The 25,759-nt window shown below is 47.1% G+C and overlaps 1 protein-coding gene across 1 annotated transcript; it reads left to right on the forward strand.

Moving 5' to 3' along the window:
- Nucleotides 1-3,587, forward strand: LOC118514063. Its single transcript, XM_036060569.1, has 6 exons — nucleotides 1-682; nucleotides 1,069-1,277; nucleotides 1,371-1,506; nucleotides 1,606-1,868; nucleotides 1,961-2,093; nucleotides 2,293-3,587. The coding sequence occupies exons 1-6, from the start codon at nucleotides 574-576 to the stop codon at nucleotides 2,403-2,405; spliced, it is 963 nt and encodes a 320-aa protein (XP_035916462.1). The 5' UTR covers nucleotides 1-573; the 3' UTR covers nucleotides 2,406-3,587.
- Nucleotides 3,588-25,759: the final 22,172 nt, after the last annotated feature.

The following is a 25,759-nucleotide window of genomic DNA, read 5'->3' on the forward strand; positions in this document are numbered from 1 at the left end:
TCGCAGTCCATTAGTTACCACGCGTTCGGAGCAAAGCCATCAAAACGGCCAGTGCTGCTCTCGGTGCCTATCGCCCACAAGTGTGACTGAAATTCTTGTGAAAGTGAATCAATTGCTGTGGCTGTGTTTTATTAAAAAAAAAAAACCCTTAGAAAGAGATGCTAAAGTGGTGACAATTTCTCCAGCAACAGTATTGCCCGGTACTGCTGGGGTGCAAGTGAGTGAGTACTTCCGATGGTTTGGTGACGGAGCGACGGAATTTGCGTGTTATTTCGATACGCATAGCCTGAACGAGGGTGGCGGGTGGGCTTGAAAAGGTTGTCAATAATCGATTACTAACCGTGGGGATAGCGGAGTCACGGTGGCTACACCAGTTCGTCCAACCCGCAGGAAGGGTGCAAGCGAATCCACGCGAAGGGAGTGCAAGTGTGAGAGAGAGGGCTAGAGCGAGGGAACGAGTGGGGGTGCGGTGTAGTGTGTGAGTGCGTGCGTGTGTGTATGACGCTGAAATAGTGAAGTTAGTGATCAATTAAAAAATGATAGCATGGGCTTCTGCTATGAGGAATACTGCCGATGAAGCGATATGAGCACGAATGTGTACAGTACAGGTTGTTGGGAAATACGCAAACAATGCACGAGATGTGGTGTTGGATAGTAATTCTACAGTTTCTCCTGGCGGAAGGTGAGTAAAGCGGACCGGAACGGCCGACCGATGCTGCCAAGTTGTTATTATTTATTTATTTATTTTCGATTATGACGGCTTGACGCCGTATGGTCAACCAAGTTGTTATTCTTTTGAACTATTTTTAATCGGCACCAGAGCTGTGGCTGTCAATATGTCATTGATCACAATTACACAAATCCTTGATGAATTAAAAATTCTTCTTAAATATATATCCTTAACACTTTTTTGAAGGTTTCGCCCCCCCAAGTTAGAATATTTCATTGAATCGATCTCCCTCAAGGACTGTCTCTGGTCTGTTAGAATATGTCAAGTTCCTAAAACTAAACGTAACAGACAGGTCGTTGGAATTAATTTCGTAATTTAACCTTCACGTCTGCGGGAAGAACTCGCCACAGGTATTATGCTCACGGAGGTGCGGGTGCCCAAGCACACCATCAAGGGCCATTCGGTACGGTTGGAGTGTCATTATGACATGGAAGGCGAAGCGCTCTACTCGGTGAAGTGGTACAAGGATGGGTACGAATTTTATCGATATGTGCCAAGAGACGATCCGCCCGGGACGGTGTTTCCTCAGCCGGGCATCATCGTGGATGTGAGTAGGCGCGACAAGACAAGCGACCGCCGTCTTGCCGTTGACTTGGACGATCGCAGTATATGAACCTGGGTCTTGTCTTGCTCTCCACAGCTGCAGAACTCGACTAGCGAGCAGGTGGTGCTGGACCCGATAGATCTGTCCTCCAGCGGGAAGTATCGGTGCGAGGTGTCAGCCGAGGCGCCTTCCTTCCAGACGGTGTCGGATCACGGGGAAATGCTGGTGGTTGGTAAGTAGAAGGCCTCGAACGGAATCCGAGGAAGACGAGGGCGTCGAAGGCGAGCCGATTGTAATGATGTTTGTTGTGCACGGAAAATCGCCTGCACAGTGCTGCCGGAGGAGGATCCGTATATTACGGGTGGGAAGCCACGGTACCAGCTCGGCGATATCGTGCGCGTAAACTGCACATCTGGCCGCTCGAAACCGGCGGTCCATCTGACGTGGTACATCAATGGGGAGGCGGCCGATGGGTCGCTGGTGAAGCGGTTCGAGCCGATCGTGTCCGGGCCGGACAAGCTGGAAACTTCCATACTGGGGCTGGAATTCCGTGTGAAACCGAAACATTTCAAGCGAGGTGATATGAAGCTCAAGGTACGGGCGTTCCGCAGGACGGTTGCTGTTGCGAGGCGGGAGCGCAAGAAAAATGTCTAAAACATGCAAATTTCTCCTTGGCTTCTTCGCAGTGCCTCGCCACCATTTCAACCGTATACTGGAAAAGCAACGAGGAGAGCGTCGAGGGCGAAAAGCAACAGAAAGCTCCAATGCTGGAGTCGCGGCGAGCCGGTTCGGGCGACACGCGAGCGGACCGGGTTCAAGGTAAGTGCGGCGCGATGCCTTTTTTATGGCACACATTTCGCACCGGGCTGCTCCAAAACGGCCCCCAGACACACGGCACGACATGGCCCCGGGCAAGGTATGCCGCCCCGTGAAACACAAACGTGATGGAGTCCTTTTGTTTCTCTTTTTCCCTCTCTTCCTGCCCCCATCTCTCTCTCCCCACCACCCTCTTTTGCAGCGTCAAGCGGTGATGCATTGGCGAATAAATATTCATCGGGCTTGAATTTTACATTGCGCTGGCTGCTCACAATATTGGCCGCGAGCCGGTTGTACTGTCCGCCGTTGGCCTAAATGCAACCAAATGCGAGCACGAGTCGGGCGAGCACAATCCCAACAAATTCGCTCTCTTCAACTATAACAATTTTATTATTATTCACTGTAATACATTCCGTCCCGGGACACAGGTCGACCGTTTTCGACCCCGACGTCAAACCCTTTTCCTAGCTCACGCGTCGCGCTGCCAAAGGGTGCGCTTGGTGCCCTTGTGCGACGATCTGCGCTGCAGTAACTGTCGAAGAAGAAATGTCCATAGCTTAGAGCGTCTAGTCGTCAGCCAAGCAGTTCAACATCAACAAATTCTGTCTACCAGATGCCATATAAACATTGCAGAAACCAACCGCTGATGATGGACGCCACACGCCATTGTTCCGGACGCACAACTTGTGTACGGCCGGAAAATTGCCGATTCCACGAGGATAGACAGAGAGCTAGAGACAAACCAGTGCCGCGACGGGACTGGACAGATCATCGTATCGGTCCGACGTGTTGGACTATGGACATATCGAAAGAAACCACGAATCATATCACTATGACACAATGAAGTAATATCTTGATGTGCTTTTTCACTGTTCTCCCAAACGAAACGAAACGAAAAAAAAAAAATCATACTAAAATTTGACAAAGAAGCTAACGAAAAAAGGGCTAAAACCATTAAAAACATATCACCAGTGAATATTAGAGCAAACAAAACAAAATGAAACAAATAACAAACAAAAAAAAAATCTTTTCACTCGCCGTTTATTCGTGGATAAGTGTGTCGCAAAATCGATTCGATCCCTCTTGTAAAAAGTGTGTACATATTGTAAAAGAATTCGATCCTCACCAGAGTCGGGCGGGCCGATCGGAATGTGTCCAAATTGTTGCTACGTTTTTATTTCCCATGTAACGAGGTACGAAGAATTTTAGATAACTTAACAAAACACCCCAAGCGATAATCTGAACCTTTACACACACACATACAGACACAGAAAGGAATACAAACAAACAACCCAACACAGACAAACAAAAGAAACCATACTATACAAAGAAAGCTAGCCAACACTCACTTGATCGTATAGTCGAATATTCTTCTAGAAAATTGTTACTTAAAGCATACGAAAACAGAACGTATGGAGCAACGAGCGAGAGAGAGAGAGGGGACAGATGGCCGTGACTGATAAATAAAATACTTTTATCCATTATGATACCAACAAACGAAAAGGGTTGTTCCGTATTGCCTGTGCCTTCCGAAATGGTGACCGTGATGAGGTAAGTAGATCTACTCATTTTTCCAATGTCCCGTCTAACCGTACTACTAGACATGCAGCGCGCTAAGCTTTCGATCAAAAAGTTCATGTAAAACCATGTCACCTCCGTAGAAACAATCTCAGTAGTCGCAGAAAGGTTCGTGCCATTTTTTTTCGTATGGACTTAGCTTAACGCGACAATCTAGCTTGAGAAAGTCGGTGCAGATCTGTTTACACAGTTCTACAGGAAAGTCTCTTTAAGCTTTTAACCCGCTGAGACGGAAAATTTCTATAGGATGATCATTTTTGAGCAATTCCTTTAATTTCCAACAATCTAAATGAATAATAATGATGCCAGATAATACAGCACGATCGAAATGAGGATTTTTCGACTTCTACTTCTAACTCAAACCAGGCGCCTCCTTCGACAATTAATTTATTTTACTTCCCTTTGCCATAGCAACCGCTGCATGTGTCGTGCCTTTTTCATTTGTAGTTCGTTTGTAGGGGACGCAAAATCAGCAGAAAACAGTAGATTTTCAGTCATTAAGAAAAAGGGAAAAAAATGGTCAGGAAGAATGTCGAGCGGTACAGCGAAACACTTTCTTCCAGTGCGCCGTGCGATATCGACCAAACTCAACAAAAACAATCGCCCAACCGTGCTTATAGTGTGCGAAATGTCGGCAAATTAATAAATGTCCGAGTTGATGCTGCGTGTAATTGATGCCAAACTAATGGTGTGCCGGCAAGAAGATTCGTTCTTGCCCGCCACGATAGGGTGCCGTGGCGTCCCATCCTTTAGGGTCCGGCTGGGAATTATCAATCAATTACTTTATTTGCCAAATAAATGTCAAATATCTTTCAGATCGTTTTACCACCATTTCCATCACCCTGCCGCGCTAGATTCCGGGTGACATTTGTTCTATTCTCACAGGTGCACGTGCGGCCGGACCGGGACATCGTGCGTGTTCTGTCGTGGGATGCTGTTCGTTTTCCTGGGAAGCGATCGATCAGGGTGTGCGGGGGAGAGAGGGGGAGAGGATGCTCGGGAGCAAGAGCAGAATTTCGTTCACACTCTCATCATGCAGACACATGCACACACACACACACACGCACGCACACGCAAGGACACGTGGTGAGTTCACGCAACGGGTGTTGGAATATTGTCCAGCGACAGAGTTGTTGGCAGCGTGACATGGGACCGGGACGAAAAAGGACAACACCAAAATAAACAAAACAACAAAAAAAAGGCAGCAAATAATGTCATTTTATTTATGTGGTGACTTTGCGGCAAACGGCAGCAGAAAGTCACTCTGGCCGGAGGAGGTTGGACCGTATATATAGTTGGCACCCGGGAAAACAAGCCGGCCACCGGAAAGGAGTGAAGGAACAGTGCTCTAGGGCGTTGTGTTCCCTCTTGTGTCCCATTACGTCTTCGTCGACGACCTCAGCGCATGTATGTGTGTGTGTGTGTGTGGTCGTCCTTACGTACCGTTGTTTCTTCATTGTGTCCCTCCGATAGCAATATCCAAGATTTATGGTTTCTGTAATCATACCCGCAGAAGTGAAAGTACAAACGACCTGCTACGTGTCTGGTTTTCCGGATGTTTACGCCGCATTTGATGACGCTAGAATTCTTTGCCCAGGCTTGACTTTCCCCTTCGGGGGCTGCACCGTTACTGTGCGTTAGTTTACTTACGGTCTCCCGCAGGTCGAGCAATGGGGAAAAGTTGTGTCATTTTTCATACAGTTAGCAGAATGCTTACACAGTTGTTTTGCGTGTCTTCGTTTGTGTTTCTTGTCCGCTTTTGCTCCCGAAGTGGCTCCGATTTGAAGTTGCCGATTGTTCATCATTGTGCAGCGGGAAAAAGCTGGTGGGCCACGTACTCACAAGCCCAAGTGTGGCGATGATCGATGGATTTGCAAAGAATCGGAAAATGGGTGTTTGATTTACTGGTTAGAGAAATTACAGGCACAATTTCACACCACTGCATGCACCAACACAAAACTGAAAAGCAGAAAAAAAAGATCCTTTGATCGTTGCCATGAACGTTTCCACAGCAGCAGGGCCTACTAAGACGAAAACTACGTCCTAAGCCTGGTTTAAAACGCTCCGTCCAGGGGTGTGCTAGAGTGGCGCGTTGGTCGGAAGCAGAAGCAAAATGGACATGATATTTTTGCAGTTAATCGAGGACCGTCCGGGGGAAAGATGGCACCGTGGAATGGTTAAAGTTGGACGATTCTCCGCTCAAAAGTGCAACCATTACAATAGAACGGAAACTGTTGGTGTCCGGACAGTTCCGGGTTTATTCTTTCCGTGCTTCCCGTTTCCACGTGACCTGGCTGCTGGCCAGGTCCGTTCCGTTTCCCTCGCCCCTATTCGTCGACAGATAAGTTTCCTCAATGTTATTAAAGTCATTACTCTACGCTGCGCACTCCACACTCTCCGGTCTCCGGACGACACTCCGGGCGTTGTTTCAGGCTTCCGCAGTCGTGGCTAACGGTTTTGGATGTTTAGTTTCGCTCCTTTGTGCCAACGGGCACGAGTACACAGGGCACTAGCTCCAGAAGGCAAAGTTATAAAAAGTTTATATATTTTATTATTATATAATTCATCTGTTGAAAGCATTTTTATCACGTTTGTCTTTTCTCGCTGGCGTGTTTTGCTGTGTTGCTGCGCTCTCGACGGTATCGTTTCCGCACTCGTAGGAGGCCACACTCTTTTTTGCCCCCGCCATGCTCTCCGGGGAAAATGAACACGTCAGATAAATAAGGGCGACAGTGGGGTTGGGTGGGGCAGCAAATCCTTCCAGTCCGCAGCCGCTCGAGCGGGAGTTGAAGTGTAAAGGGTCCTCCGGCGAATGGTCCCGACCGACGACAGGGCCCGGATGAAGGTGTTTCTGCGTGACCGTGCTTCTCACGTGCATGGCGTCTCGTCGAGGGCATCAGCTTCTTTTCTATTTTGCGGGTTTATTTTTTTGGCTTTCGTTTTTTCTTTTTGGTCCACGGCCCTCTGCTGTGAATGTTGACGCGCAATGTTCATTTGCTGTATATGTGCTCTTATTTTGTGATTTTCGCCGTTGTCTTGCTACGACGCTTCCGCTACAACCCACGGCGAAGAGAACTGCGTCACTGCGGATTTCGTTCGGTCGTTTCGCAAAGGTTACCTTTTAATAACCGTCACTCAAGTCAATGGACAAACATTTTTAACAAGGTCGCTCCGTCCAGTCCACTGCGACAGGAATCATCACTCAACAGTTTGCGTTTAAATCGATACGGGGCCATCGTCCCGGCCAGCAGAGCCCTGCCAAGAAGCGTGAGCGTTACTGCCTATGTCTACACGTGGGTGTGATGTTGCTGGAAGGTAGGTTCCATAAAATATTAAAAATATATGTGTGTTTAAACTGCCCCAAAATGGTAAAAGGGTACGATAATTTCTAACAAATAGGGCTAACAAAGATAGGGACTCCTCAAGAACCGATTCGGCTATTGTAGTTTAGGATGACAGGTTGAGCAAACGTTCGATCCCTGCTTGCAGCTCCTTCCACCAGTTAATAGGAGCCCTGCTAAATGCTAACCGGGGCAGATAAGACAGTGTGTGTGGACTAAGATTTGGTCTCGGTGGTGCGAGTGCCAAGATTGAAAGAAATTTAAAGGACACTGAAGAGCATTCGCTACCGAATCCCTGTTGGGCTGTGTGAGCGTCTCTGGGGAGGGGCAGGGCCCATAGTAAGGTTTGAAACATTTATTTTTAATATCTTCCCAAGGGATGGTTGGTAAGGTCTGTAATGAGCCGTTTCGGCCATATGCGAGGCCAAATTAAATTTTGCTGTATGAAAATTAAATTTAATTAAACAGCGGCTCTGGAATCTGCAATGATTGCAGTTTTAGAGGCAAACTTTTCTAGAAGCGGATCTGGGTGGGGAGGAGGGGGGGGGGGGTTGGTTCCCGAAGTTGGGCACAATTTTTATGTAGTTGATATGTCCCCACCCAACCCTCACCCCCCCAGAGAAGGAGTCCTGTGTGCTCGCCCGCATGAAACCGTAAATGATAAGAGCGAGCAATCGCTATCAGTATAAATTGGGTAGAGGGCTGTGCGCTGGCCGGTAATTGTTGGTACGACTAATACGGAGCTTGTTACGGGAAGTGTTTGGCAGTTGTTCGCGACAAACGGAACAGAAGTTCTGGCGGGAAAATTAGTGAAAGAAGAGCGAGAACTTTGTTTTGGTGGCAGTAGAGCAGCACCAACAGCACCAGCAATACCGTCAGCAGCTAAAAATCTTGTAATGCTCCGCAATAAATAAATGCAAACAAATGATAATGAACGCAGTCTTTCGTCCATCCGTCCGTCCGTTATTTAGCAACTGTTGGACACGGTTGGCCGTCCGGCCGAGGCGCTCGGCAAATGGACGACTAAGATACGCTGGCTCTATAAAGATAACGATGGTAAATTTGTGGGACATTGAAGCATAAATTTTCATATCTTCCCGGGGCGCAGTCACCGTCCTGGTGGGCGGACAACATCGTCGTCATCGCCGTCGTCCTTGCCGTCGCCGGCGTCGTCGTTCGGCTATTGTGTTTTTATAGAGCAATTTCGCTGGCGGAAAAAGAAAAACATTGAAAACAAAAATAAGGAATGAAAATTAAGGTTGTTCTATTGTCCTTAAACTAGCTGCCTCTGCTCATTTCCATTTTTCTATTACTTTCTTTCGCTGGCCGGCCGCCGAGACAAAGGTAAGACAGACGCGTGAGTGGTTGACGAACAAAAAAAAAAAAAAACAAAAAAATGGCACAGAAAGAGGTCAGAAATTGCTTCATCGTTTTTGTTTTTGGTTTTCGTTTTGGTTTTGCAGATCGGTGCATTAATCATAATTGAATGTAATCATGTTGTCAATCTACTGAAGCTATTCTGCTAGCGTTCTGCACGTGGCGCGCTGAGGACCTGCGAGCACCAAGCAATGGAAGTTTTGCGCAGATAAAATGTTTGAATATTAATTTTAAACAGGCGACTTTTAACGACGGGTAATGAAAGCGAGCAAAAAAACCAAACACATCCGGCTGTCTGTTTTCTTGGAAAGAGGTTCAGAAACTGGACTTGTTTTGCTCTCGGGGTTTTGTTTTCTCGAAGCCACCGCCGTGATTAGTCGACCATCGAGTCGAGAACCGAGCAATTAAATGTTTCTATTTCTGCCAACTGCTGTTGAGAGGCTTCTGACCTTTTCGCCATGAACTTTGGGCCGTCGACACACATACATAGGGGCACTTGGAAAGTTTCTTAAGTCTTCGGGTTTGATGTTGTTCGATGCGATGGTACGCGTCTCGGAAGGGCGATGCAAATAGGTACGCTTTTTTGTGTGTAAGGATACTTCTTAAAACTCTCCACTTGTAGTAGAATGTTGGTTAGTAAAAGCCTTCCGATAATGGAAGTAACGTTCCAGTAAGTGGAGGGCACATTTTCCAACAAATCGGGCGTTAACTTCCTATGGAATAATCGCTAATTTTCTTAGGACTTTAAAGAGAGATGCTTCATTAAAATCGGCTTGTTTCGGCTGTTGAGAAGCATCGGAAGGCCTTGTTTGTTGTGTTTAAAATATCGGACGGGGAGGGTTTCGGGGCTGTGCGGTGTAAAATTTATCTAGAAATTGCTGGCAGCAAACGCTTTGGAATTGAAATTTATGGTTCACCTCAGCGAGCCGGCCAGAGCCAAAGTGGGACTGTATAATATTTTCACTCCTTTCTGGCAGGCCACCGGATGGCCTTTTGTGTCTGCAGCATTGATAGCACTCACACAATAGGCAGCAGCACAGCGTTGAGTGTGTCTATGCCATAAGTACAAGCAGCAGCAGCAGCCAAATTGAGCTTTTACTGTGTGCCGGCCAAGTGTTTTGCGCTGGAACGGAAGTTAAAGTGTTACAGTGTGCGATTGCACCGAAAAACATTAGTGCGAGAAAGCCACCAGCACCAGCAACTGTCTCGACGAACGATGCTAGCTGGGACGAGGGATGCTAGATGGGATGAATGGTTGGACAAATGCAATAACGGCATCTTAGTGGTTTGGAGCAGTCGGTTTAACGCCGGCAGGACCATGTTACCACTTCCAATCACTTATTCTCAGCTCTAGCGTTGGCAGGGATTGTGCGGACATTTAAAATCGGTACGTCCAGCAACAACACTCTCCACCGTTCCCATGGATCAGAGACCCCCTGGGTCAGCAGGGTCATCCGGTAAAGGTAATTGGGGAGAAAACATTCCGGTGCAAACAGTTAAGTGGATAGTTTGGTTGTTTCTCCGTGGTGAGGCCCGATCGGCACACATCGGTTGATTTGATAATGTATTCAAAATATATGGCCGATTTCAAATTTCAACCGGCAGGGATATATTTAAATTCGAAGTGATGCACAAGAGGTGCTGAGAGCAATATTTAGATAAAACAAATAATCATGATGATGATGATGATCAGGACACTGATTAACTGATGCTGGCCCGAATAGGAGCTGCTTAAGATACTATGGTACGTTCGTGAGGCCTTTTGGTTGGAAAAGCGTCACCCAGCGTCACACAACAGCAGCATTTCTCATGAATAAAGCACACATTGTGCGATTGTTAATACAAACAGCAAATCGGTGTTCGATTGGTCCGGTCCGGTTCTTCGTGCCCGTGCCCCGCGAACGGATAATTTGGCACGGCACAGCAATCACGGCCGAATATTCACCACACAGGTCATAAATTTTCACCGATTTCAAACCACCCACCAACCATCTGCGTGCGTGCGTGGAAAGTTCTAAAGCTCCCAGCCTCCAAACGATGTCAGGAAAATTATCGGATTCGATTGGGTTCCAGAATGCCCCGACAACAAAGCGTTCAATTGAGCGATAATTTTATGTGGGTGTCGAAAATCGTTGCATTTTGCACAAACGTATATATCCATACGCAATGAGAGAGGGAGAGGGAGGGAGGGCGACAAATTCATATAAAGTGTGTACATAAATGTACTGGGATGCTGGATAAAGAATTTCCGAGCAAGCAGCTCCGCAAGGAAGATCTCATTTACACTGGGCGCAGATCTACGACTTAGCGCGTTCGTGAGCAAAGTTACGTGAACTGAGGATTCTTGAGCAACACTTTGGAAATGATAGGTTAGGTCGGGTACGTTGGTTTGCCCTTCGGTTTTTTTGTATATGACATTATACACTGATTACGTGTCTTAAGCGTTGCGCCACTGTTTCGCGCAAATGGCAACTGGCTCGCCCGGGGTTTTTTTGTTTGGTCATGACGGGAGCAAGAACACAAGGACCTGCCGTTGTTGCATATAATATTGAAGGTGTTATGTTGCGTACGTGACCCCACTCGTTTGTGGCACTGTGATTCGAAGAAGCCGAGGATTCTTTTTTTTGCGCTCCCGTCCCCGTGCACCAAGCTCCTGTCGGTATGTATCGTGTTTGTCCCGGTGAAATAGTTTCACACATCTGGAATTCCAAATTCTTGACAATTTTATCCATCCCTCCATTGTGTGTCTGGTCGCCTTCGTCCGTAAGGCGTACGTCAAATGCGCTCGGTTTCACTTTATTGCATGTTAGCACGAATGAACCGTTATGAATCCCTTTTTCTCAGAGACCCAGGGTGGCATGGCATGTGGGCATGCATGTTGCCGTGGTACGTGGCGAGGTGTTTGCACTGTGGCTGGAGGCAGGAATGCGATCGGGAATGTTTTATCGCGTAATCTCGTTTACACGGAACGGCATAAGCATCATCCCACCGGCGCAACCTGCAACCCTTCCACAGCGTCGTCGAAAACGGGGGTTCCGATTCTTATCAAGGTATCGTCAATCTTCGGATGTTCCGGGGCCGGTGTGATCAGCTGTCCCCAATCGGCCATGCGGCCTCTGGCACGTGTATAATCAGGACTATCTGCGCGGTGTGCAAATAAACCCCGTTCCGAACGTTTCATCCCCCACGCCGAGAATTTGAATCGATTTCTAATGTGATATTTATTTGGCCACCTGGACAGCTGTTAATGCAGCAGTTTATGCTTACGCATTACGCGTAGGAGCTCGCCGCGACTCGCAGACGAGGAAAGCCTGACAAATGCTGGCAAACAAACTTATCCAGCTGTAACCGAAGCGTGCGTGTGTGTGTGCGTGTGGTTGTTGGTTTAACCTTTTCCTGGAGAAGATTTTTATAGGCTCCCGACCCAAGCCCGAGTAAATGAACGAAAGGCCACAACAAAATAAATAAATAAATGCACAGCACCGTGATTCGGGACACCACGTACCCTCCGAGTCCGAGATGCTCAGCCCCGATTACCTAATTGCAACGAGCATTTCTATTATTCGTCGGTGTCGTTAAGCCTATTACAGTTTATCGAATTATATCAGAATGTTCTATTTTTATTACACATTTTCGCTCCACCACTAATCCCCTTTAGCCAGCATGGGAGAGAGGCAGAGAGAGAGAGGGGGGGGGAGGCCGTCTTAAGGGCCTGCATAACATTCCGAGCCAGCCAGCCACGGCCTCGGTGAACGACGAAAAATGAGATTGGATTAGGCCGAATCCGTCGCAAGGCGTCGGAAGACGACGGCGTAATTAGGCGTGTAAGTGAGGTTTCTAATGAGTCAAGGGAGATGGCTTACGGTGGCCTAGGGTATGGCTGGAGCGCTCGATTGCTTGTTTGGTTTTTCCACCGGTCCTGGCGGCGCAAAGCCACAATAGTGCCATTAATTATTTGGCTCTTCGCACATGGAAAAGACTGTAGATTGCGGACGATATCAATAATAGGATAAAAACATCCGACGGTATTTATTGTCCATTTCGCCTAGCTAGGCGGGATGATTCACGTTGACAATTAAGCGGCACGCAGCATTAGAAGCATTTAGCGGCCGCGTCCGCCGAGGTTGAATTTGTGTTAATCAGAATTAATTTATCAGCTCGGTTGTTTTTAGCCGAAATTTCGCCGATGTGCGGTGTGATTGCATTAAAAGAATGCTACCATCGTCCCCGAATGCTACACTCCGGACTGCTTATCTAAAACGTTTGCCAGGTTTGACATACGAGCAAAAGAATTGGAAGAACTCCACACTCCCTGTTACTGTAGCCTGTTACTGGCCGGAGCGAAACTTTGCATCATTTAACGTGGCATTAGCGTGGAAAGGGCGCACGATCAGGTTTCTGCAACGCCAGTTTGTTTTTCGCGCTGCGAACGGAAGCTGAAAGTTCTGCCTTGTTCTTCTCCCGGATTCGTTCGTTCGTTTTTTTTTTTGTTATCGCTAAACATGGCAGGAAATGTGGTCTTAACCTTTTTTTCCGTTTCCTCTCACTGAAGCCGACGTGAATGCCGGCGTGAAAAGTCACACCGAACTTTGAGGTTGTAAAAATTATCTTTCCACTCTAGAAATGCAGATTCTTTTTTTGAACGGTTGCCTTCTTCTGGTGTGTTGGGGTGTTCTTGGTACGCGATACGCGGAGGTTAGTTCGCTCTCTTTGCGTTTTCGTTTGGGGAAAGTGTTGGGGATGATTCTGCGTGCTGCTGAGCATCCAGCTCCGGGACTGGAGCGATCGGCCGGTTGGTTGTTGCTGCACGGCGTCCCGGTTTTTACCGAGAGAAACTTTAACATTGTAAATTAGTTTCGACTCAACCTTAAGTGCATTTCAGTTGTCCTGCTTTATGACCAATCAACGCGCAGGCTTCCAGCAACCGGGAATGCGTAAGCACGAGACAAAAAACGGACCTGATATTAAATTAAAACTTTTAATTTATGGTTTTATCACAAACGGTCCACATTCTAGCTGGTGGTAATTAGAATTCATAACAGCGTATAAGCCGGTGGAATCTTGTCGGTGTTCTTTTTTTATTTTAATCCCGCGGCTCGGTGCTGTACGTTTGCCGCGTTGAATAATAAAAAGTTTATGGTGGAAGTAGATGAAAGTAGTTTCGTTTGTCGTTGTTCTTCGACGGCTTTTAGGCTTTAACACGGAATAAGGAAATAACGCATTAACAGGACTGTTTTGCGGGATGGGATGTATGGTCCAACACAATTCCATTACAAATCAATGTATTTACAACAAGTGACTACGGTTTTATTATTTTGCCCGCCATTGCAAAGCTTATCCAGCATCCTGCAGCGTCGATCCGGGATGTGGAGAATCAAACTCGATGCTCTAAATCTAATCTACAGCCAGTGTTGCCAATCGCGTCACAGTAGTGAACATTTTGCCACTGTGAAAGAAGGAAGCATTACGCAATTAATCGGAATGATCATTAAGTGTTTTAAGTCGAAACAGTTTAACGATCCGCGCAGTCAAGTTTATACAAATGCGGTCCAAGTTCATTTAGGACCGTACAAACGCAGACTGCCATTTGAGATAGATCGCCCAAAATATCGCTTCCGCGTTGAAATTTTCCATGTGGTGAAGAAAGTTTTGGTACGACAAACGAAACCGACCGTGTGGCACGTAAAATGAAACGGAAAGTCAAAGGCAGATCCTAAGTTTATCGGGCGAAGCGTACCGGGCACCATTGTCAGTGATATTCCCGATGCATAAAAGCACCGATCCTGCAGCATTAGCTCCGGAGGTGGCAATCTTACTAGCAGCAGCTCCAGCAGCAGCATCGAAATCATCACCGTCCGGTTAAGTCAGTGTAACAAACACTAAAGCACTTATCGTAATCCATTTCATACGACCGAACGTAAATTTGCGGAGCACTTGGGGTTCGGGTTTTGCTCGACAAATTCTCCATTTTCCGGTCGGGAAGGAAGAATTCAGTGTGTGTGTGTGGACTATCTGCGAAGTCTTCAATATACCGATGCAATTGCGGGCAATGGCAGCCAGCCAGCGCCGGGAAGGAATTGCTTTATCATGCTATTTGGAGTGCACTTATCTGTGGTTGCGCCAATCAGAATTGCTGCTTGCAAGAGATGCTTGCGTTTGTGTGTTCTCTTACAAGAGAAAATACTACTGGGGGGGAAGCGACTGTGATTGATCCGGCGGAAGGCGGAAAAGTGGAAAAAGCATTGCAAAAACATGATAACATTAGAAAAATCTCATTTATCCAGTTCTCCTGATAACAGTCATCGAAGGCGATTGGTAAGTAAAGCTTCGTGCCGATATGGTATCCCATTACGGCTGTGAACAAAGTTATCGAAATTACATTTGCTCTAGCCCCTGTAGACTGTAGGTGGAAACTTTATGGAAAATGTTCCATTCGACCAAAAACCACCCTTCAGAACATACAACCGCTTACCGGTACTTACGTTTGTTTTGTTTTGTTGTAGGTAGAATGAATTCCAGCTATGGGGAGAAAGCTAACAGCACTTGTAAGTATTCTCAACATTACATTTACGGTGACATGCCGATGCCTTTAAATCGAAAAGTTCCCAATCATATTGCTTAAATGCTGTGCGGCCGCTAAGAGCAATGAGTTTCTCCAGCTGCGAGCGGATCGTTGTTTTTCTCCAATTGCCAGGTGTAGCTTTCGGCACCTTAAACCAGCCACAGGGCGCTTGCTGCCACAGCCCGATAGAGAGCTGGGAAGAAAGACATTCCTGTAAAAAGGAATATACAAGAGCATAAATTGCGCTTACCTGCTGGTAACCGTTGGCCGTGTTGCTTCTTCCACCGGGACCGGTGCCTGCCCGGCGGTTGGCACGGCGGCACACATTGTGAAACAAGCAATTTCGATAATCGCGCGCAATACGATCCATTTAGCATTCATCCTTGGCGCTGGAGAGCCGATTTGGATAGCGTGCAAATTGATACTGCCACATTTCGGCACGGGGATGGGTAATTACATTATGCATTCATGTAATCAGACCGTTCAGACGTAACGTCATTAAAGGAAACTGGTTCCCTGACCTACTGGAAGGGTATTGATTAGACCGATGCTAACGCTTTCACCTCTCTCGCGTTGCTTTCCGAATTCTAGCGACCTTCCACACCAACCCCCGGTGCGGAGCGAAGGTGCATTGCCTGTGCCTTTCGTTCCGTGTAGAATAAATAATACGCAATCGAACGGCTCGATACTTACTTACTCGCATGCTAAACGTTCCTTTTTTGTTTGTTTGCTCTATGCCCTTCTCAGTCGCGGAAAGTGCGGACCTAGCCGGACACTAAGAGATTACTTTGTGGCATCACGTGTGTGTGCGCGCGCCCCCGTGCCTCGACCTAATCCTTATAGCTTTATTCAATTTATTCGCTACCAACGACGAATCGGAGCAGAAAAATGCGCTTTTATGTGTGTTTCCTTTTCGCGATTTGATTGTTCTTTTTTTTTGTTGCTTACCGTGTACCCCGTTTTGCGGGTTCCGTATTTAAATAATGTTTTGGCAAGACAGGTATCGGCACGGTGGAACGGTTGCGCACTTGAGAAATGTGCTTTACCCTTGCGCGCCGTTCGCTGCGCTCCTTCTTTTCGGGGTTCGGTTAGTTCGACCGAACGACAAACGGGAGAATTGGTCCGGTTTACTCCGACGGTCATATGAATATTCATTCTGCACTGTATCATTTCAAGCAATCCAAGCTTGCACGCTCTCGTGCTTGCCCAAACCAGCAGCGTAAAGCTGGGTGTCCCTCCTGCGAGCTCCCAGCCCCGATCTCCTCCTGCGCTAATAATAATTCTAATGTGCGATTCACTATGCACCACCGGCACCGTGTAAATGGGTGGGTCCAGGGCTAAGACAAATGGATGAAAGTTCGTTTGCTATCGGAGCTTCCATATATTTCCCACTATCCTTTGGCGGGTTTGCGGGTAGAATGGCTGCAAAAAACAGCTGCGAATGCTGTGCAGCAACGGAATTAAACTATTATGCGCGGTTGGTGGGCACTTTTAAGTGGGCCGCAAACAGAGATCAATTTACGAAACGCCAATATCTTCATGATGCGTTTTGCGGTGTGCCAATTGTTCTTGGCTTCTAACATCTAAGCAAGCGAGAAGTGGCTTGATTTGCCAGAAATAGGTTGGAGAGTGACGCTGGCGGGTAGCAAACCCCCTAAGCAAGAGCTAAGAAAGCGAGAAGCTCGTGCGAAACAACTGCCGCGCGATCGTGCCGAAAAAGGGAATGCCAAAATCGCAAGATTTAACCTGATTACATTCCTCGTAGGTCAGTTTGGATTGGAGGAGTTCCGGCCGGCCGGTTGGCTGGTGGTTTGGGGAGAATGTAAGATATTTGCAGCGACGGAATGTGAAAAAGGGTCGGCAGCCGGGGTCGAACGGTGCGCGAATAAGGCTGATTATTTATTTCTTTATTTGCGGGTGAATTTATTAGGGTTTCGGAGGGTCCCGTAAGTGGCTTTAAATTTTCACTAACGGTGAGATTGCGCGCGCCTCCGTTCCTGTGCTGTTTGATTGCCTGTTACCTGCCAGCCTCGGGCCATAATCGTTAGGCTTTATTGTGCACACTTTCGCCTGTATTATCGCTAATCTAAATAAAAGTGAAGAATGATACTGCAAAGCCGCTCGAGTGCGCGGCCGTTAATTTCTGTAGGGAATTTGCGTACCGGCTAACCGGTGTGTGTGTGTGTGTGCGTGTGTTTGTAACGTTCTTGGCATTCGCTGATTAAGATACTAATTTTAATACAGCCCCGAAGGCTCAACAAACACAGCATTCGGTCCGGTTGCGCTTGCGAGCCCAATAAATAAAAATCCGCCTGCCGTGGTTTTCCGGACTCTGCGGCGACGCTGGCCCACATGTCCTTGTTCGACCAAATCCAGGAAAGCGGCAGGATAATCGAAACCCACACAGCATCCCTTTCCAAGTATAAGGTGCGTGAGCAAATCTCTTCTTGGAAGCTTCAGCGGTGATACGGCGAACGGTTATTTTAAAATGAAAAGCTTTCTTTTTCCGACTGCTCCACCTATCCAGCAGGAAGCACGGAGCACACGTTGGACGCTGGGACGAGGGTAGTGAAATAATTAACCGAATCACGCATTTCAACGACGTGTATATCATCTGTGAAATTATTAATTTTGATCTAAATTACTAATGTTAATTAATTCATCCATCAAAATCCATTTTGAATGGGATGGACCTGGTATGCAAGCGAGTGCGTCGACGCATCGCCGGTCCGAGACGTGCTGGGAGCGAGAGTCGTCCTAGTTTAATTTGAACCATTTCCCCTCAACCGCGATTGTTTTTATTCAGTTTCGTAGATCATCGAGGCTAAAAATTAGCAATCAGCCCGCAATATGGATAGTCGCGGGACGGGGGTACTTAATGGGTGTGACGAAAAATAAAACAAAACAAAAAAATGCGCAGAACTACGATGAGGTCCGAGTCGAGCAAACTGTAATTCCACGCGGGCGGAATTGGATAATCATAAATTGCAATTAAACTATAATTGTAAATCGATTATATTAATACGTTCTGAGTAAATACGACTTATTAGTAGGGTAAACAGTGTTGACCGCCGACAAACCAAATAGTTTGCCATGAAGCCATGAATGAATGAACCTACCGAAACCATATTTAATGATCGATCCGTGTTGCCGCCATTTGATGCTGACCCGTGCGACGCAGGTTAACCGCACCGTTGCTGAATGCTTGCAACTAATGAACTTTTAGAATCAAATCTAATTGCACTAATTGTGCAAGGACCGTGGGCTATATTCCGCAGAGCGCCACAACAAGTTCACAGCCAAGACGGACGTGGGTAACGTGGAGCGAGGAAAAAGATTTGTTTTCTATTGACGCACTGCACTCCAACAATATTATTCGACGAAACAAACAGTAAGCAGTTCCTCACTCAAAGGACGCCATCATAAGCGCTGAATTGCGTTACCGGCAGTGGGGCGCGAATAGTAGTTGATTGATGGACGCGTGTGGGTGGAAAAGATATATAAACGCACTTAAAAACACGGCAAATGTCTGTTCCGACAGGCGGGTGGCATGAATTTTTCAACAATGTCATTACGAGCAGCAAAAGTATGTTGTGATATCGTTTTTGTGTAACTTTCCCTGGCACTTGAATTGCAAAGGCGCACAGCAATAAGTATAAGTTACGATAAAGTTCTCACCGTGGAGTGCTCGTGTATGTGTGTGTGTGTGTGTGTATGTACGCGTGGATTGTGTACACCTGAAGTGTAGCGAACGAATCCCAGCAATTGAAAAACTTTCCCAACACTGCCGCCCGCTAGACTACGGACTGGGAAAGGCAAGAAAATAAACTAGCAAGATGAGATTGATGGAAAACTTTCGCCCCGAACAGAAAACATGAGGTCGATCGGTTGGACCGGGGGTACGAGTGGGCCGGCCCGCTGGACACGTATATACTGGTAAGGTAGAATAGAGAAAGTTTGTTTCTACTTGTGTTTGAAGGTGATGTATGGTTTGCAAAGGTGCAGCAAAAAGAACAAGTGTTCCGAAGTGGAAAGAAATCGAGGGCCCGCATCTTTTTCCTTCTTATAACGAGCGAAAGAGTTTGTAAGTGTGGTGCGGAGGTCTGTAGGTGTTTGGAGGCGGTGTGGTGTGCAGGCGGGAGGATAGAAGGGAGGAAAAGGTTGAAAAATCGAGCAGGTCGCTCCAGTCAAACAGCTCATTGCGGAATCCAAATCTTCAGAGTTATTCGTGTAATATACATTTTAGTGCAGGCTGTAGTGGGATCATCTTACGAGAACAGAAGAACGGCCAGGGACAAAAGGGTTGTCGGTTTTGTTGTAGAAAGCCGCCTCGATTCCATTGGAGCTCCCGCTGTCCCCATTATACTAACATTAGACCTATGATAACGATGCTTCGGGTCGAGTGCTTTGACACATTCCAGCAGTTGATGGTCCACATTCGAAAATCTCTTGATTGAAGTGTAGCACCCACTTCAGGCTGGAGATTATGTGGCGCACGGTTTGCGAATGAAGCAACTCATTTGGGAGTTTATTCTCTATTAGCAGATCAGCTTGTGCACACAGTTTCAGCCTGTGCGGGATGTGGCGAGCGAGCGAGTGGACGGACGGAATGATTGAAAGTTTTACCATAAAACATTCCTTCTCGAAAATCATCTAATTCTCCGCAGGAAGAAAAAACCCGGTCACCAGCGCAGGATGGTCCCTTATCGGATGGCAGATGGGGAAAGGTATCATCAAACGCAACGGTGGACGACGACCAACGTAAAGCATCTGCTCTACCGTTGGCTCCGAAACCAAAAGTCGTTTTTTACACCTTTCCAGCACCGAGACCATCGGAAGCTTGGTTTAATTGTGGGGCGGCCCTCCCCGAGGAGTTAGTAAGCTTTTATAGCCATCTCGGCATCGGCTTACGAGAAAACTTTCAATTAGTTTAACCTTTTTTGTTATTTGCAAACGTTAGGGAAAGCTTTTCGGCAGGATTAGTGTAGAGTGTTCTATTTTGTTTCAGGCAGGGGGTAGTATGTTTGATGCTTCTTGCAGTTTTCATCGCTGGGTGGAGACTCTTTTTTTTCTGGGAGCTCCCAGTGTCAAGCTCCACTTCAAGAGCGAGACTTCAATCGAAGCTAGGCTTATCCATATTTAATGGGAAATAAAATCGCACAGTGTTGGCGTTGGCGTTGGCAGAAGCGAACCTGGGGACCTTTCCTCGAAGGACATGGAAATGATTAGAAAGACACAAAAAGACACTTCACCACGGCTACGGGTTGGCAGTGGCCGGGCGAACGTTCACCTAGACCCCGCGCAACCGAAGCTTCATGATTGACAGGATTAGTGAATTTGATGCTGATTAATGGATTTTTAACAAGACAAATAATGGTAACTGACAGATTACAGTGTTTGAATTCGGTACCTGCCTGTCCCTAGTTTCTGCCGAGCAGTCAATGCAATGATTGAGGAATAATCAATATTGATGTCTAGCATCTGATTCGTTGCCGAATGCGCTTCGCTTGGCTCGGGACCGTACAACGGTGGCAGTCTTAGCAGATAATCCGTTTTCGTATCGTATCTCTAGCATGGGATAGGATCCCGGATCCAGATTTAGTGCACTCCAGGTACCAGATCGACGAAAAAACGCTCAAACAAAACCAAAAAAGAACTAGCAACAACAACAACAACAGTAGTATCAATGGGCTGTCATCACAGCAGACCAACACCGGACCGCTTACATTGGTCGGTAGACCCAAAAGAGCGACAGCAGCGGACCGATGTGAGAGTTGATAGCATTCGTTACGTCATTTCGATAATATAATTTTCGTTCTTCACACTCATCGCAACAGCAGGTTCGGCCGATCGGAAAGGTCACGCACGTTTGGCGCTTCGGGGAAGGCAAGGCTGGGCAGGCGTTCGACATTCCACAGGACGCTGGCAAGGGGACTGGCGTTGGCGTTGTTGTTGTGCGGTGCCGTGTACGCATTGGAGACTGATAACATTACACATGGCGTTCGTTTCGAACAGTCGTACCGCAACGTATACACATAACAATCAATGTTTGCAACGTGTCCTTTCTGCGCCGACTGTGTCGACTGTGCCGTAGCCGTACTTCTTATCGTTTGTGGGTTTGTCGCCCATTTGCCTTCGGTCTCAATTTGATACTGCGGTAGATTAAGACGTAAGGGGCCAGTAAAAAAGGATCAAATAAATTTGAGTACGGGCGCAGGGTTGAGCAGGCTCAGCCGAAACGCACGCAGCGAGACTGCGGGAAAATAGTGTTATTATGGTACGTTGCCGACCGGCCGAATGCCGATGGGTGGCCCAAAGGCTATTCATTGAGTCCGACCTTCATAAATAGGAATAAGCAAATGTGAGGATGTGCTGCATCGAGATAGATGGAAAGCGATGCTGCGTGTGTAATAAGCTGCCGGCGAACTTTGCCGAACCGAACCTGCGCATCGTTCGGTCGGAATTGAACGTCCGGGAATCGGTCGGAATAGTTTCATATTTCAATAGATTATTTACTCCCTGACGAAACATGTTGCGACTTTTATACCCATTAGCCAGCTGAAAGCGTCCCCGCTTCCACGGACTGTTTTTGCTGATGTCGGTTAGAGCTGGCTCGGGGAACGCTGGCTCGGATGGCATGAATTTATAAAGACATTCTCCGGGTGAGTGTGTCCAAGCAGTCGCATGTGCGCTCGAACGTTTCTCACGTGGTGCAGAGTTTATGGCTTTAAACGCATAGATTGTAGGATGTAGAGGGTGGTCGCCTTGAAAGCGATAGCGGAGCAAACTAGTGCCAAAGTTGGAAAGAGCAGAGCGCACACGAGCCACTGGAGAAGGTTACGATTCCGGATCACACTCGATAGCGTGCTCTCCGTCGTAGATATCGCTAAAATTGAATTAATGTCCGAACGGACTGATGGACAGTTATAGCGACAACGGCATCAGCTATAGCTGTTTGGAGCTAGGCGCTAGCGCGCTCGAGTTCTCGATCCCGGTGGCCATTGCGATTGGCTCTCACATAAAAGTTGATTCGATCAAATAGAATTTGAAATCGCATCGAAATCGTCCCAGAATGGACCGTACCGAGAGCCATTTATTGGTTGAAGGAGGTAAATTTGATTTGTTTGCAATTGAATTTATTGATCAGCGGACGCTGCACGAACAATAAAAACACACACACACACACACACACACATTTTGCTGAATTCTTTGCGCGCTTTGCTGTGCGGTGTGCGACTGTAATCACATAAGTACAGCTGTATCGTCTAGAAAGGGTACTTAATTTCGTTTGTGGCACGGACAGGTCGATCGATTGGACGACGAGGAGCTGTAGCAGCATAATAATCGGAACCTGAAGAAGCTTGGGAACTTCGGCCGGATTAAAGTATTCGCGCACGAGTGAAGAGACCGCTTGGAACAACGAACGGTGCAGTATTTCGTATCACTATCACTCCACGTCGTACGCTCATTTTACAGGATTGGTGAACGACGGTTGTGCGTCGGTTGTGTAATGACGTGCATAGGTGAGCGAATCATCATTACCTATGCCACGGCGTAAGCGTTGAAGAGTGTTTCATCTTGTTTGGGCAGGCATCCGGCAGAAAATCAAGTTAGCGGCAGGCTTCGCAAAAGCTTATACTTGTAATTTATTCATTTGCCTTAAATTATTGCCCCGAATTTGTCAGATCCGGAGCCGATGTGGTTGTCTTATTTGCATGCAATGTGCGGTGCTATTGTGCGGTGAATACGTCAGCGTAATTTCACGACGAGTCCCCCGGAAGGGAAGCCATCCTCAATCCAAATTGGATTATTTTTCATGTTTCAGGCATGGCGATACACAATGAAACGTGTTAATATGACAAATTACTTTGGCACACCCGCTCCACTGCGGCAGGAAGCCTCCGGTGTTCCTCACGTTGAGGATGACGATACCTGACACCCGACACCTCGCTCGAGCACTGCCGAACACTGTCAAGGTGAGTCTTCCGGTGTGGCTCCACGGCGACGAGGTGAAGCGTTTGTTCCTTTTTCTTGGCCATCGTTATCGTTCTTGGTGTACGCTTGGTGAGTTCTTATAAAATATTTCACCTCGTATAGTCTGCGGTGGCAAGCCCGAAAGACACCCACCTACTCCTCTGAATGACCTCTTGTGCCGTCAGAGAATCAATTTATCTTGTTTTCCTGCATTGTCCCTAGGTTTTTCGTTCGTGCTACATAATGCTCCGGGAACAATGCATTGTTTTTGGATGCAGCTTATGTTTCTTAGTTTCTTAGTTAGTTGGTACGATAGTTAAAGCAATGTATTCAATCGGTTAGTACATTAAACACAGAATTAGATGACTCCCTGCCCTTAAAAATACCGCCATTCCTTGTGGGTATTTAACCTTTACACGATGGCTCTGATGAAATTCGACTGAGGGATGACTTTTACGAACTCGCGTCGCCATCGTCTGGCTTCACCTTGACATTTGAAGGCTGGGAAAGCGAAGCGCATTATCTGATCGCGCATCGCCCACCCGATCCTCTTCAAGAAGCGGTTGCGCTATCATTCGATATCAAGTTTACCCGAATGCAGACGAGTTATGGCCGTTGCCCCTGCTGTGAGGAAAGTTTCTTTCATTCACTTTTATGACGTGCCATGCAAAACTGCTGAGGTACCAGTTAAGGATTATTTACGATCAAACCTGCTGGCTCAAGTTCTGCCGGCGTCTCCGTGCCGTCTCCTGGCGAGGCTTACAGTTTCCGATTTCGCCCGATTCCAAGGGCGTTGTGCTCACACATGTTGAAGCGAGGGAGCGTCGTTCGATTTCGCTTGCACCGTTGTTGTACGAATGTGCTTGGCGTGAGGAATGGTTGATTTCGGTTCATTACAGGATCGCTCTGCCCGAAAAAGGTACGATTATTTCGCATGGAAAATAACGATTGTTCTACAACAACGAAATCAGTTCACGTACTACAACCTCTTCTCATGCATATCATCGGGTGGGTGAATGTTGGTAACTTTTCCCATTGCCTGCGCATGAAAAATTCAATATCTGACATTGTTCCAAAGTTTTCATTTTCTTTTATAACATCACGTCCACGCACTGGCGGAGAAACACTGTAGGGCCCAGGCCCGGTAGACAGCTCTGGCAACGATGCGGTGCTTAGCGAGACGAGATCGTGCGACCGTAGGGTCGTCAGATTGGCCAACCAACCAACGAAAAAAAAGGAAAGGGCAGGCAAGATTCAGAGCGCTGAAGATGCAGATGACAAGCGGGCGGATACACGCTGGGGGAGGTGGAGGGCGAGCCGGTGGCACGATTTCCCGGGCAAAGATAACGCGAAAAGAAAGGGAAAAGCTGTGAATATTCTACAAAGTTTTCTTCATTGAGCGTAGGTTCTTCGTTTGGTTTGGTTTCGATACGGAACTGCGCATCTGTTGGCGAAAAAACTTTTTTGATTGACGTTAAAACGAGAGAAAATGGAATTCACTTGCTTTTGCAGAAACTTTACTGAAGCCCGCTGCGTCTCCTGGTGAAATATCCACGTCGGGTCTCTCGCCAGCTAAGAACACACATACGTGTATATTTGTAGCGTATTGCGTACTTGGCGGTGGCAGCCGGCTGCAGGCAACGGTCCCACGAAAGGTAGAACGCCACCGTAAGGCGTTTGGGCGAACGTGGACGAAGGCGGACGTCATTTACCAACAAAGCAGATAATTGTGGTACATTCCGAGGGGAAAGCGAATAAAAAACCAAAAACACATGCCGTAGAGTCTAGTGTTGTGTATGTAGGCTGCAACCAAAGTTTGGAAATAGTTGATAAAAGATTTCCTGTTCACGAGAGAGAGAGAGAGAGAGAGAGAGAGTTCTTATCTGTTGTACAATACACTCCGGACCGCATAATGCTATTGAGGGCGTAAAGTTGACGCTTAACTTAAACAGCCAAGGTCAAGTGCCAAAGGCTTGCGCATTCAATGGCGCATTTCCGTTCCTGGAAAATGGTTGAATTAAAGCATAGTGTGCAAATTCACGCTCACGAAGTAGAAATGTCAGGCCTCGCGCTCGGTATGGAATTTCCCTTGGAAGTGCGTGTCCCCTTTTTCATCAGGATACCTGTAGAGCATCAGTGAAAAATGTCCACAATTGAAAAACTTTTCACATTTTTCCATGTTTAAAGTGTGGAACCGGCGGCAAAAAAGGTGAAAAGAACGAATGCGGTGGAGTTCTTTAGATTGATTACAAACTTTCGCCAGCGCAATGAAAGCAGAAATTATATGCGAACTCTTAAATGGTCCAACGAGGAGCGATCGGTTTGTGTCTCTCTGTGTCCCGAATTCTCATGACCAAACACTAGCTGAGCGCTCTTAAACTGCATTACACAGCGCCCCACATTGATATGAGGTTTTTAAACTCAGCTTCCAGCGCACCGGAAGGAAGAGGCCAGAGGCCGAAAAACTTTTGGTACGTCAGAATAAAGTTAACTAAACTCCATTAACAATCAATCAACTCCGACGACTGCAAAGTGTTGGTGTAGTCGGAAAAGGATGATTTATAGCCCGTAGTGATGGTTTACCGCCGACAGTAGCACCAAAGAAACGACGCTCGCTTGCTTAGGTTGAGGCAAGGCAAGCGTTTGAGCAACCGCCGTCCTCAAGAGCGCACCAGCGCAAAGGCAGAAGCGGTTGCCACACATTTCAATACATCAAAAGTTAGTCGTAATATTTTCCTTCGTTTTGGCAGCAGTGATATTTACTAGCAATCCTTCATGCGGTAATGGTAAGCGCTCGCTAATGCAACAGTTTAACCATTTTTTGTCTGCACGGTTCT

Source organism: Anopheles stephensi, chromosome 3, assembly GCF_013141755.1.
Source record: "Anopheles stephensi strain Indian chromosome 3, UCI_ANSTEP_V1.0, whole genome shotgun sequence".
Taxonomy (NCBI): Eukaryota; Metazoa; Arthropoda; class Insecta; order Diptera; family Culicidae; genus Anopheles; species Anopheles stephensi.